The sequence below is a fragment of the Tenrec ecaudatus genome, chromosome 9 (assembly GCF_050624435.1).
Source record: "Tenrec ecaudatus isolate mTenEca1 chromosome 9, mTenEca1.hap1, whole genome shotgun sequence".
NCBI lineage: Eukaryota > Metazoa > Chordata > Mammalia > Afrosoricida > Tenrecidae > Tenrec > Tenrec ecaudatus.
In genome coordinates this window covers 48,614,661-48,629,395 of record NC_134538.1, presented here as the reverse complement: position 1 = coordinate 48,629,395, position 14,735 = coordinate 48,614,661, and the positions used below count along the sequence as shown (strand labels likewise).

The 14,735-nt window shown below is 43.6% G+C and overlaps 1 protein-coding gene across 1 annotated transcript in view; it reads left to right on the top strand.

Annotated features, from left to right (window-relative positions):
• The window catches only part of BTBD1 (BTB domain containing 1), a 62,359-nt gene that overhangs the window by 25,560 nt on the left and 22,064 nt on the right, over positions 1 to 14,735 (top strand). Inside the window, exons 3-4 of the mRNA XM_075558052.1 lie at positions 3,408 to 3,513; positions 9,504 to 9,701. Coding sequence (XP_075414167.1) covers positions 3,408 to 3,513; positions 9,504 to 9,701 — 304 coding nt within the window. The remainder of the gene's footprint in view (positions 1 to 3,407; positions 3,514 to 9,503; positions 9,702 to 14,735) is intronic.

The following is a 14,735-nucleotide window of genomic DNA, read 5'->3' as shown; positions in this document are numbered from 1 at the left end:
GGTGCAGTGGTCACACGTTGGGCTGTGATCCATGTGGTCAGCAGTTTGAAACCAACAGTTACAATCTTAGAAATCCACGGGGGATCACTATGTGTCCGCGTTGACTCAATGGCAGTGAGTTATTGTAACTTTCATGATATAAAACGTTGAAAAAATATGCAAAGTTGATCCTTCCATCTTAGTTGAGAAGACAGACTGCTATTTCTAACAGACCCTCATACTTGTTTGTTTTCTTGGTCTACACCCTGGGACTTTCCTTCTGGTGTATTCTCCACCCTAGAAGCCAGTAGTCGGTTTATACAATGTTTCTCAAACCTCAGTTTGCATCAAAATCACCCTAGGACCTGTTAATGTACAGCATGGGCTCATTAGGTCCACAGTAGGTCCCAAGAGTCTTCACTTGTAATAGGCTCTCGGAGGCTGCTGGTGCTTCTGGACCACACTTTGAGTAAGAGCCCGGACTAACTGCCGTCACTGTGAGGAAATAGGCGTTGCAGTGTTTGGTTGCAGTGAGGATTTCGTATTGCTCCAGATTCTTCACTGGCGGGTCATGTGCGTTGGCCCATGCACTGTCATGTGAACATCTGCTGCTGCTGCCAGATGAGTCACTGGGCTGAGTGTGTCATTTACCCCAGAGGACGCATGTCAGCTGCATTCTGAAACCGAGTGCCGGTACACTGTACCACAATGATTTATACAGAGGAAAACACAGTTGATGGAGTGATACTGTCAGTGCAAGCCTATCAGAAACAAAGCCAGAGTCGAGCTAAATACAGAATATTCATTTTACTTTTAAGTAGCAGTGACAGATTCCATCCAAACCAAACTCCAAACCTCCTACCATGGAGTTGATTTCTACTCCTAGTGACCCTCCCAGAGTGGAGCCACAGTAAGTGCCTCTGTACAGCAGCACGCAGCCTGTCCCCTCCTGGGGAATGGCTGTGGGCTCAAACTGCTGACCGGGTAGTTGGCAGCTCAACGTGAACCACGACATGCAAATTTGCTGCCCTACAGAGAATAATTTTCAGCAGTGTAGGCATGAATACTAACTAAAATGTAATTGGCCACTTAAAATATTTGTTACTAGAATTTCCCTTCTTAACCACGTGCACTTCTTTTTTGTATTTAAAAAATGCAGCAGCACCACGAGAGGACACCCTAGGACTGAAGCCGTCCACTGAGGCCACCTTGTAGCTAACTAGCAGGTTGGCGTGCAAAGTAAAGAACATCACCTGTGGGTGCTGTGCTTCCTAAATAACCTTCTACAAGAGACCAAACTGTTAACACTTGCATTTTTTAATTTTAGTCTTAATCGTTTTATTGGCATATAATTCACAAAGCATACAATGGAATGATTTAAACACATTAAAAGTAGTTGCGCAATCATTGTTACAATCAATTTTAGGACATTTTCTTTCTTGTTATTCATTAGCTTCAACAATTACTGTTTTAAAAATGAGATGGTCAGGGGTAGGGACCTAGGTGACTGGAAATGGAACCGAACAGGGAGAGTGTTCACACACGGGCAAGAGTGTCACCAAGGTCACTGAACCACGTGTCAAGACATTATGGAGTATGACCTAGTTTATGGAAATCTCACCAAAAATGCTAAGGAAGTACCTTTAAATGAATGAACTCTGATCTTAGCCTGAATCCTATATTAAAGGAACACAAATGCTATCAGAGATAACATTTAAGAACACCATTATTGAATCAATTTGAAAAATTTGGATCAGTTTGACAGAGTAGATAAAAATACTAAATTTACCAAAGCCGTCTACTCTGTAAATAAGGAAATACCCTTATTGCAGCAGCCCTGGTGTTGTAGTGGTTACGAGTTGGGCTGTTATCGAATGGTTGGCAGTTCGAAACCACCAGCACCTCCTCAGGAGAAAGACTGAGATTTCTACTCTTGTAAACACTTACAGCCTTGGAAACCTGCAGCAGGTCTGACTTGACAAGTCAGCCTTGACTTGATGGGCAGCAAGCTGTTTTTTCTCCTTTGGGGGGGGATATACCCTGAAGAATCAAAGGACATACATATTAGAAATGCACATGTACACACACACGCAAAGAGAAAGAGCAAACGACGGTGCAGGTGGGTAAAATGTTAGATATGTAACATTTACAAAAATATTTGAAGTACTTTGTAATTTAGAACATACGCTATTGATTGAAAAAATATTTGCATTTTGAAATCACATCCAATGTGTTTTTTGTTGTCTACTCTCCACCATAAGCACAAAGTGCCTATTTAGATATTCTAATCATGTGCTCAGTAGTGACTTAGTTATGAAATCACTTCAAAGCGGGCTTTCTTATTAAATTAATTGAAGCATTCGTAGTCACACCAGATAATATTGTCATTTATGGTGTGGCTGCTTGGCAGTCTGCTCAGCAGCCGACCACTAGACCCAGAAACGAGTGCCTCTGTGTGTGCAGTCCTTATCCCATGAGTGTTGACCTTGCTGCTTCATGCACAGAGCTGACCCTTGGCCACAGTGGAAGGCTAGTTATTGGGGTGCCAACTTCATGGCTACTTTTTTGGTGTTTTGACTTTTTCGGTGTTTGATTTTGTCATGCCATTTGGGGTTGGCCTTCAGTAGCACCCCACCGCCTTCTAAAAACGTCTACAGTTACACCATGCATGCTGAATAAAGCATATACCATAAGACTACAACGTAACATGTGCTATCTTAGAGCCCACGTGAGCTTGTCTGGACTCCTATAGTATAGACTCTTTTGCGTCGTACATACCTGTACTTTCTTCTGCTCACCATTGTGCTGGCGAAGTTTGTCCACATTGTTGTGCATGGTTGTAGATGAGCATACAGTGTTGTCCAGTATGCGTCGTGTGGATTTACTCTTTCTGTTGTTGGGCCTGTTAGAGCTGTCGTGTTTTACAATTCTTGCACTCGACTCCCCCTTCCCTAATTTAAACAAGAAATGGCGAGAAGCCTGATCTGATTGTGCTTGTGTGCATGACGATTAAAATGAGTGAAAACATCTTCAAACCTCCATGTAAGAACTAACTTGGAAACTGGGCAAATGATAGGAAGCAAGTCAGAACACCTCTCTGAGCCTCTGTTTCCCCACCTGCAGAGTAGGCATAACAACGTCGGCCTTGTCTGTCCCAGAGAATCTAAATAAGCAACGTGTAAGAAAACAGGCCATGCATATGTACGTTAAAAGAAAATTGACAGGATTCTTGGTTATAATGGAAATACATCAGCTCACGAGGACAAGTGTGTTCGTCGCTTTTCATTTCTAATCGTAGAACAAATGGCTTTAGGATATACATTATAGTTTTTAAGTATGTGTTTTAGCATAATTAACTGTAGTTGTTACTGTTTACACTGTCAAATTTGAATATCGAGTCTGAAGGAAAACTATCTTTTTATGTTTAGGCTCGATTATTTGATGAACCTCAACTTGCCAGTCTGTGTCTCGACACAATCGACAAAAGCACCGTGGATGCAATAAGCGCAGAAGGGTTTACCGACATCGATATAGGTAAGTCCACTATGGACGTTTTTACATTGTGAGCACGGGGACCCCGTCCTCGTTGGCCTCCATGGCGAATGAGCTGCTTTGCAATTAGCTGTCTTTCCAAGTCATTGCGGCCTTCCTCTGTCAGCTACGACTTGCTTTGTTCCGTTAAGTGAAAATCTGAAGTCTGACCTACCTCCCTGCCCTGACCTTTGTAGGTATCGCTCCTGCTGATGGGAGCGCTCCTCTCCCAGCATCTCCGTCTGAGTGTCTCCTTTGCACCATTCAGGTCGCAGGTTAAACGAGACCCAGACCTTCTTCATTAGCTTGAGTCCACTCTCCCCTGAACACTCCCCTAGGATGGTACACGGGCTTGTTTTCCTCACCATCTGAAATGTTTACCTCGGAGTTTGTGTGTGTGTGCGTATGTTGATTGTCTGCCATCCCCAGCTAGACCGTCAACTCCTTGAAGACAGGGACTTGGTCCTGTTTAACATCACGTCGGAAGCACTTAAAGAAAGAACGTGAAGAGGGCATGTTTAGTTCATGTTTGCGGTCCAGCTGGACTGACGGACTGTCCCTAGAGTGTCGCCTTTCCTTCCCCCTCACCAGCTCTCACTCAGTCTCAGGGTCGTGGCTCAGAGTACATCTCTGCTCTGACTCCTTCCTTCCTTGATAGTATTATATTCCTCTTATAAGAACGCAGTCTACTGATTTAGGGAAGTGTTTCCTTAATTAAAAAAAAACATTCTGTTGCTAGTTTGTCTGCTCTACTGCCCAACAGGTTGGGAAGAATTGCACTCTGCTTGCAGTTTACGTAGGGCAGTGCACCTGCAGACTGTGTACTCTGCAATGATCACCGGGTCACTGGATATCTGAGATCCCCAAACCAAAACACACTTTCTGCTTTCAAGTTGCTGCTGATTCGCAGAGGACAGAGCAGAGCTGTCCCTCAGGGCATCTGAGCCTATAAGTCTTTACGGGAGCAGAAAACTGCATCTTTCTCCCACCAGCACCACCACCATGGTGGTAACCAGTGCAACATCTACCCAGTGTGCCGCTGGGTCTCCCTTGAGAGTGCTGCCCAAGTTACTAAGGAGACAGTGCTTCATTTGGATGTCCTTCCTCCTCAAGGAGCTGTCGGGCGCTCCATTTAGTCCTCTGTCTATCCCCACTTGAAACAATACACTGCTGCCTGCATCTGGCTGTGTGTGAAATACCTCCTAGATCACACATACCTGTGGAGTCTTGGGACTTTGAAATCTGTGCCCTGTACAGTTTAGATACCCCCCACCTAGTTGTAGTTGATTTGGCTCATGGTTTATTGTAAAACCCATTTTTATGCTTGTAAAACATACCATATATTTTTTACATACAACACACCAACAGAAATAAGATGCATATATAGCAGACAGTGCACATAGGACACTAATGCTGCGTGGGATGCCCACTGTTAGTGAGCACATTGGGTGAAAATATGATACTCTATTGTGACATGATCTTTAGACTCAGCTATGATACTATAATATCTTCTTTTAATGCTTCTGCCTATAGATGGCCTGTGTGTTCCTCTACCCCTTCCTACCCATAATCTAGCTTGCCTCCAGTGTGTTTGTTAAGAATTGGGGGCTAAAGAGAAGTCTGGACACTGGGAGAGAGACAGTGCTAGGTCCGGAGATTTTTGATAGGCGTTACAGATTCTGGGAATGATTTTTATCCTGCGCAATTTAAATGGATCCTTGAGGGGTGTGTTTACCATTGTCTAAATTGAGAGAGAACAATTTTCTTTTACAGCTTTTCGCTAAAGGAAGACAATAATTTGCCACATGATAAAAATAGAACAAATTGCTTTGTATTAAGGGCCATTTAATGTGTTTTTTGGTCATACTTTTAAGTTTCTATTGTTTCTATTTACTGAAGTTACGATGCAAGATAAAGTCATGTAGGACTGAAGTCTTCTATTTTTCCATTGGATAGTTAAATATTACTGTAATTGCATATTCTTAATCCAACAGTGATTGATGTTGATCAATAGCATTTAATTTCCCTGGTGTATATTTGCTGTGTTAGTCTGGGGAGACTAGAGAAACAAATTCATAGATACTCAATAGGTATATAAGAGAGAATTTTATACCAAAGAGCAATTATATATTGAGAAAACATACCAGCCCAGTCCAGATCAAGTCCATAAGTCCACTATTACCCATATGTCGATACTAGTCCATCAATTCTTCTTTAGACTCACGCAGCCATGCAGTGATGCCAAGTGCAGGCAGATCACAGCCCAGTAGGTAGAAAGTCTTGTGGATCCAGTGGTGGTAGAAGCATCTCACCACTGGCAAAGGTCTCCATGTGGCTGCGCCAGCTCTGAGGCTCTGGCTGCCGTCAGCCTGTCTCCATGTGGCTTGTCAACAAGAATGTCTTTCAGGGAGGGCGTGGGGGGGCGGGGGCGGGGGGGGGGAGAGAGAGAGAGAGACCTTCATTGAGCTATTTATCTCTTAGCGTCTCCAAATGAGGTCATCAAGATGTAACCTGATTGACAGGCTAGACTCCACCCCTCCACAAGTTGACATCAGCTTGTGTAACTCCATTTCCCAGCCATAAAGAAAGAGGAAAAGCTTAGTTTTTTGCTTGGTGGTGGTTATGTTTAGGCAGTTCGTTCAGCGCATTGTTGAAGCGCTCAGAGGCCTGTGATAGCATTGCTAAGGTGGTAGCTATGCTTCATATTCAATAGCTATTTGCTTAGCAGGACCATGTGGATACACTATTACACAGTAATAGTTTCTTTATTATCCTTTGCTCTTTATTATTGCATGCTATAATCACATTGAGTGAATTTAACTGTGCTGAACTTATAATCATTTAACTTCAATTTAAAATATAACAGATATTTTATAGCAGTACCTATTTAACTAGGTTCTTTAGAGATTAAGGCTCTGTATAAATAATTTCCCCATAATTTTTAAGAATAATTTTCAGAATAATTTTTAAGGGTCAAGGAATTTTATCATGGCTATCAGTATGAAATATCTGAGACATTTTATTTTTAATAATTCTGTTGTTTTTGTGACCACTAATGTTCTTCAGTACACTCACTGCCAGTTCCGATCATAGTGACCCTATGGGACAGAGTAGAACTGCTCTGGTGGCTTTCCAAAACTAGAACTCTTATGGGAGTAGGGAGCCTCATCTTTCTCCTATGGAGACAGTCCTAAGTCACGTCTCATCCCACACCCAGTCCTTCCATCTGCCTGGACAAGCCTGGTTGACAAGCCTTCAACCGGGAATCAGTACTTCATATGCACCAGAGGTGGCACTCAGGTGAGAGATCTCTCGTGGGCCTCCAGGGAAGGCCAGGCTTTACAAGCAGTTCAGGCTGGCTTCTAACCCAAATGACACAATTGGTAGAACCTGCCTGCATGCAGGGAGTGTGGACGAGGCTCCACCTAGGCCAGCTCCCCCACACAGAGATACGCTCTATAGAAGCCACATCTGTGTAAGGGGCAGAATCAAGGCATTACCTAGCAGCCAGACCTCATCATTGATCAGAGGGCACAGTCAAATGAGGAATCGTATGTTTGTAGTGAGTGTAGCCAAGACTTTGCATGATTCTTTCTCTTGCACCAGGTTACCCTGAACAGAGGCTGTGTGTGTGCAGGGAGAAAGCTGCGGTGTGAAGGAAGACACATTGCTGTGTACCGCACAGAACAGCATGTGTGGAGGGGGGGAGCAGTGGGCAGGGAGGTGTGAGGGCTTTCATAATCAGTGACACTGCTTGCACCAGAGGACACTGGGAGAAGAGCCGGCAGGCCAGGGTCTGGTTGGAACTGCATTTCACTGTCCCCGCTGAGCTGACTTCCGAGGAAAACATGTCCCCACCATCCATCAGTGCTCTCTCGCCACGGAGAAGCCTCCTGGTGGCCTCTGCTCTGAGTGCGGTTGAGGGGATCCGTGGTCACTACAAGCTGTTGGCAGCCAAATGCAGTCGGCAACAGGAAGCTTAAGTCTTCCAAGAATGATTCCCCAGCTTTCTTTCAAGTGCCTGATTGTCTTTCCATCGTAACATTTTTCTTCAATAAACTGTAAGGCTCGCGTATGTTGTTTTTTTTTTAAGGGGGGGGGTGAGTGGACTTGAACCACTGTCATGGTGCCTTGCAGTCCAACACAATCCACTCCCCCGCCAGCGCCTGCTGCTCATCAGCAGAAGTGTCGCTGTGGGCTTCCTGGACTTGAAGTCTTTTCGGGAGTAGATAGCCTCGTCTTTTCCCTGAGGAGCAGATGGTGGGTTCAAACTGCTGGCCTTGTGCTTAGCAGCTCAGTGTACAGCCCACTACGCCACCAAGTCTCCTGTTCATCGGTATAGACATCAATTATGGCTTCAATTGTGTTATTAAGCACTCAAGCCTCTGACATGTTATTATTGCTTTTTTTCCTTCAAATCATTTTATTGGGGCTCTTAGAGCTCTTATAACATTCCATACATCAATTATATCAAATATATCTTGCCATTATCATTTTCTAAAAATTTTTATTTTTTGCATAAGGCTCCTGTGCTTTTCAAGTACTGGGTCTTCTTTTCATAAACTATCTCTCCCTGTTATGCCTCTAAAGCCCCCTTTTCTCTTCCGAATTTAGTGCTGCTTCTTTGCTGTGGCCTGAAACTAACTGAGCTCGTTGTAATTTTGCCTGTGGCAAACTGAAAAAACAAACTCACTGTCCGTCAGTCCATTCTGACTCACAGCAACCCCTATAGGGCAGGGTGGAACCGCCCCGTGGGGTTCAGAGGCCCCAGCTAGTCCTTGGGGAAAGGTGTCATGCTCGGGAAACTAGAGGGCCAGTGCATGAGAGGAAGCCCCGCAACAGCAAGATTGACGACACAGTGGCTGCCCCGCCAGACTCAAACAGCCGCAAGTGTGCAGGACTGAGCAGTGTGGCACCAGACAACAACATGACAAGAGGAAGGATTCTGAGCAGGGCCTGTGCTAGGGCTGTGAAATCTGGGCTCGGATGTCAAGTCATTATTTCAAACTTAATATAATCCAAAATGAAACTTCCCATCCTAACTTACTCCGCTGTTGTCCTTCGCATCTCGGGTGCTGCCATTCTCCACCCTTCCATGTTTATATTTTATAGCTCAGAATGATTCTTAACTTTGGCTCTCTGTTACACCCCACATCTAATTGGTATGAATTATGATTCAAGAAAGGACTTGGATCTAATAAATTCCCATCACTTCCACTGCCGGTTCATCCTGGTCTAGGTGTTAGGACTCTTCGAACTTCAGTGGAAGCACTGCAAACCAAGATGGGCCCGAGACTGACCTCTAGGCAGTGGAGGCCAGGCTTGTCATCAGCCCCCCCGCCCAGCACTCTCTCCACTGCAGTGGCCTCATCGCAGTCACAGGCCATGCTTACACAGACGCCGTTTATCGGGGAAGTGACGAGGTGCAGCTCCAGATCAGGATCAAACGACGGAGGCCACGCCTTCCAGTCCCGGACAGCTCGCCCAGCCCCGGCGGCCGCTCTGCGTCTGGGCCTTCTGAGCCTGCCACGGCCTTTGCTTTCTCCTTCCCACTCTCCTACTAGCTTTCTTCCTCTGTGTCGGACGCCAGGTGGGGGGACAGGCTGAGAGGGGGGTGCACTGCTTATATCTAGAACTACTTGTGGCATTGTCACGAGAGTTTGCTTTGCAAGGAATATATAAGGAGATGCTCTATCTAAGCCTGCTTATATAAAACAGCCTTAAAAGTACGTGGAAAAATGCAATAAGAACATCATGGTAAGTTTCCAAGGACCATTTGAACCTTCCTCATATGATAACGAATTGGATGTTAACCTTTAAAGGGAACTTTGGCATTTAATTCCTTTAAATCTCGAATTCTTTTAAAATACAGATATTATAGTGGTAAATATCTAGCCTATGTATTTTATTCCACTTTTGAGATTTGACAACAAGGTATGCTTATTAAAGAGCAAGCAATCCCCAGTTTGACTGGTTTTTGTGTTTGCATGTAGACACACTGTGTGCAGTCCTGGAAAGAGACACCCTCAGTATCCGAGAAAGCCGCCTCTTCGGAGCTGTTGTGCGCTGGGCAGAAGCAGAATGTCAGAGACAGCAGCTGCCGGTGGCTTTCGGGAACAAACAGAAAGTTCTAGGAAAAGCACTTTCCTTAATCCGTTTCCCACTGATGACAATTGAGGAGTTTGCAGCAGGTAAGTCAAAAATCTGTTTGGAAGTATTTAATGATCAGCCAGTCAGTCAGTCTCTCTCGCTGTCACTTATCAAGTACTATTCGCAGGAGGCTTAGTGGTGTAGTGGTTAAGCGCTTCACTCCAAGATCAGCCTTTGAGCCCGCCAGAGGCTCCACCGAAGGAAAGATCTGGCATTCTGCTCCTGTAAAGGATTACAGTCTACTCCAGTAGCAAACAGAATTGACGTGATAGCAGACAATTCATCCTCTCCCAGTCACATGATCCATTTATGGTATCTAATTGCATTTACTTCTTATAAAAGCCTTCAAGATAATGTTACCTGCATTTTATGGGTCAAGGGCCTGAACCTAAAAGGGGTTAAGTGCCTTGCCCAAGATTCTAACGACAGATTCTTTGACTGCTGAGGTTGATACTTCTGATGAAAATCAGACAGACTTGAGGGTTTTTTACTATACATTTTGCTTCTTGTTACAGGTTAGAATGTTAAGTTGTTAAAATTGTAAACTTTTTATAGTGAATTGTGTAAGGTTTATTTAGTTTTCCATTCGAAAGTCATACACATTTTGTTTAATCTCATTAATTACAGTCTCCACAACAAACATCACTTATCCCACCTCTTCCCTGCTTTTCCTCTTTCCGTATCTCTTTTCTTTCCAAATTCTCTGAAGTTTATCTCCGGGTAAATGCTGCCCTTTCCATCTCAAATGGTCGATTATTCTAAAGTGTGTGCCACCCTCATGTCCCTGTCCCCTTCCGAGACTTGTCGCACTGTTTGGCTGGGAGGAGGAGCCTTACTGATGTAGTGAGCTGTGTGTTGGGCTGCTAATTTCAAAGTCAGCAGTTCGAAACCACCAGAGAAAGTTGATGCTTTCTACTCCCATAAATAGTTACAGACAGACTACAGTTCTAGTCTGTCCTATAAGGTTACTGAGTCAGCATTGCTGGATGGCAGTGAGTCTGTTGTTTGGCTGAAAACTGAGTCGTGGGGGTAAGTTCATTTCCAGACCTAAATGGCAGCTAAAGGCCAGTGTTGGAGGTCCCACCAGTCTCTGTCAGACCAGTAAATCTGGTTTTGTACAATAAAATCCGATCTGATTTTGAATCTCAGTTCCATCGCTCACCATCTCTGACCTGTTCTTGTCACCCCTATTAATGCTGATATGATCTGCTCTTACATCATGGCCAGGCTGCTTTCAGAGCACACAACCTCGTGATTCTTTCATTTTTAATTGTATTTGTTTGTATACTAGTAAGTATTATTGTATTTCGATGGGTTTTTCATCATGCTTGTCTACCATTTGTATTTTTCCCTTAACATTATTCAGATTTCTTCTCCTGGTTTATCATATGTTCAGATTTTTTTAGTGAATATTTGCTCATCAGAATTGATGCTTGTTTTTTTTTAATATAGCACCTATATAGTAAAGTGAGCAGATAAAGTGCATACACTTTTTTAACAACACATACATCAATGTATAGTATCCTACTGGCCACCACAGGGATCCCTGGTGGCCTAGTGGCTATGTGTGGTCAGTTGCTAACCCCAGGATCAGCAATTCAAATCCACTAGCCATTCCATGTGAAGAAGATGAAGCTTTCTGCTCCCATAAAGATTTACAGCCTCGGAAACCCAAAGGGGCAGGCCTGCTCTATCCTATAGTCATCGTATGAACTCTATGACAGTGAGTGGGTTTGGCTATTGGTTACCAGCTCCCAGAGACCTTCAGCGTACCCTTATGTTTTTAACGCCCTACGTTCCAGCCTCTCTTCCGTAATTAGCCTGGTCTGTTTTTGCAGTGTTCAATATAATATAAATGAAGCCATACTTCCAGTATTCTTTGCTATGTGACTTTCTCCTCAGCATTGCGACTGTCACACGCATCCCCGACTGTGTGTACATTCTTTGTTCTGCTGGCTGATACTCCACCCTGTGAACGTGCCATGCTGTGCTCGTTCATGTGACTGTGGGTGGGCATTTGGGTTGTTTCTGTTCTAGAAAGGACATTCTTGCACATGTCATTAGGTATGGAAACATGTTGGTTGCACATGGCTGAGCAAAACCACTGAGTCCTCAATAACGAATATAATCAGGATTCATAAATCTTGCTCCACAATGTGTAAGTTCACACTCAACAACAAAGGGAAGAGAGCTTGTAGGAGAGGAATCGCCCCACACCCCTCTAGTAGTTGCTGTTGTCAGTTTTTGTAGCACAAAAACCGCCCGGTTGTGCAACATCTTCACAGTCGTTGCTGTGTTTGGGTCCATTTTTGCAAACACTGTGTCAGTCCGCCTCCTTGAGGGTCTTCCTCGTTGTTTCTGCTGACCCTCTGCTCTTCCAGGCGTGACGTCGTTCTCTACATCCTGCCTGGGGACATGTCCAGAGCCTCACGGTCTCCTCTCCTAAGGAGCCGGCTAGCTTATTGTGATTTTGGTGTTGGTACTGATAGACATGAGACCCTGAATTTGAACTTCCATCTTTCTAAACTGTGAGAGAATAAATTCTATTTGTTAGGCTTCTGTTACAGCAGCACTAGATAACTAAGACAGTAGTGATTAGTCAGAATCTACTCAACAGCACACGACAGTAATAGATAACGAATGCACTACAAATATGGTATAAATACCACACATGCAAAAAAAAAAAGTTCACTGAGTTGACTCAGAATTGTAGCAAACACAGAGCAGAACATCTCAAAGGGTTTCCAAAGCTGAAATATTTACAAAAGAAACTGTTTTCCAACAGAAAGAACTGCCCACCTTTCCATTAATAGCCAAGCACTTCATCACTGTGCCCTATCACACAGATAGGGTATAATCCATTAAAATGTCCACAGAAAAGTAAGGATTGGGGGTGATATTTCCAGGCTTATCATATGGCTTCTTCCATCTTCTGAAATGATCTCCTCCGTCCCAAGTTTCACTCTTGATTAGTGGGGGTCTGTGGAAATGCAGGGGTCCCCACATGACCAGCCTTGACGTCATCAGAGGATATCCCTCCTGGAGGTGCCTCCTCCTCATGCCCCTCCCTCCATCGCCCCAGTGGCCACTCTCCTCTCCTTCAGCTTCCCCGGTGTATTGTCAGCTCTTCTCTGCTCTACTCTATCCGGTTGCACAGTCCAACGAGGAGTGGGGACTTTCCAATGATGAGGAGGGGCAGATGGAGGGCAAAGAACACTCTCCAAGGTTTCCGTGCAAAGGGCAGAATCCAAATAATAAAATAAGAAACAGAACTTCCATTCATTGACCCTTTCTTTCCAGCATGCCTCTTTCGTCGCTAACCTACAGCAGTGTCTGTGTCCTCCAACCGTGAACTGCATTAAGGAAGGCTGGGAGGATACAGTTTGTAAAGCCAAACACCTGGATCCAATGTGGAAAAGATCCCCTGGCACTTGCTTTTCTCCTGTCCGATGCATTTAGTTCAGTTGTTTCTTAAATACAGGGATCTCTATTGTCCTGAGAGGTAAAAAGGAGGAAGATGGGGAAATAGTTTATTTCTTAGTTCTCTCTCAGATACTCTATGTGGATATTGGAACGAGTTCAGTTCCTATGCTCATAATGTTTACATATTGATTTATAAGAGGTTTTATATTTTCTAGATATGTTTCTTTTTAAAAAACATTGTTATTAAAATTGTTATTGATAGTGAGTTAATACATATGTCATATCATTCCATAGTTCAGTCACGTCAAGTAGAACTGTACAGTTGCTATCGTAGTCTGTTTCCAAACATTCTTTTTCTTCCTGGACTCCTTGACAGTGTCTCCCTTTTACAAGATGCAAGTTTCTCGTCTGATCTATGTATTGCTGTAGATAGCAGCTCCTAATCTGCAGACTACCTTTTGATGATCTCAATGCTTTTCTGAGTAACAGAATCTTAATTTTAGTGACGTTCAGTTTGTCAGTCTCCCATTACTGTGTAGGCTTTTTTTGCCTGCCCCAAAGTCAGGAAGATCATTGCTTCGCTTTGTCGTTGAGCTGGAATCTATCTTTAATTACTTTCTCTAGGTAGGTATTTGAATATATATCTAAGAATATTTTCACCAACTAAAGAGCTCTCTTTCTCAAGTCAGGAATTTTTCTCTTGTCACACTTTTGAATTGCCGCCCCCCCATTTCTTACTGTCAGTGGTGGGGCACTGGCTGCCTCTATGTTAGTCTCCAGTTCTCATGGTCCATTTTCATCATCAGCCATTACTAATCATTCTGCGTACGTTTTATGAGTTTCTACAGTTTCAGTTTTGTTGTTGTTCTTGGTTGTTTATGTTAAAATTTCATTTTTCAGTTTATAATTGTGTTTTTTATCTTTCCTTCTGATTATGGAAAATGACACACTTTGGGCCAGATCTGGCAGGCTGACACATTTCGTTTAACCTATGTGATACTTTTTACATTTTAATCTTATGTTAAAAACAAGGGGATCTTAACTTTGAACGCTGACATTCTAAAAATGAGGGGCCATTCAGCAAGAACATTCTTGCACATGAAACCTGAAACGCGGTTGCTGGTGTCCCTAGAAAGTGTCTTATTTAGGTTGTTCTGGCGGCCTTGGAAGGGAACTTTGGCATCCTTTAGGAAGAGCACCATTTAGTCCTGGGCAACTTCCAACTGTTTGGAATTTTCCTCTTCTCAGAAACCATGAATAGGAAAACCATAAAATGTACAGGGAGCTTTTAAAAGTTTGTGGATAAATGGAATGGAAAGATAATGGAATATTTCTGTGAATGAATATTTCTCTTATGTATTGCTTCTATAGTTCGTCTACTCTTAGCTTCTGCTCGCTACTAATTTCTACACCACAGAAATAAAGCATTATCCCCTCTCTACGTATTTCTACCTCTAAATATAGTCTATTTTTTAAAAATATAGCCTCAGCTGGGTTTTGGGTCAGGGATAGACCAGTCACAGTGGTCTGGCTGCCACTGTGAGCATTTCCCCACCAGAAGGAATGACTTTTCCTTTCTTTCTGGTGAGCAGAAGTCTGGGGCATTCAGAGGGGGTGGAAAGATGGAAAACTCCCGAGATCTTACTGTTATC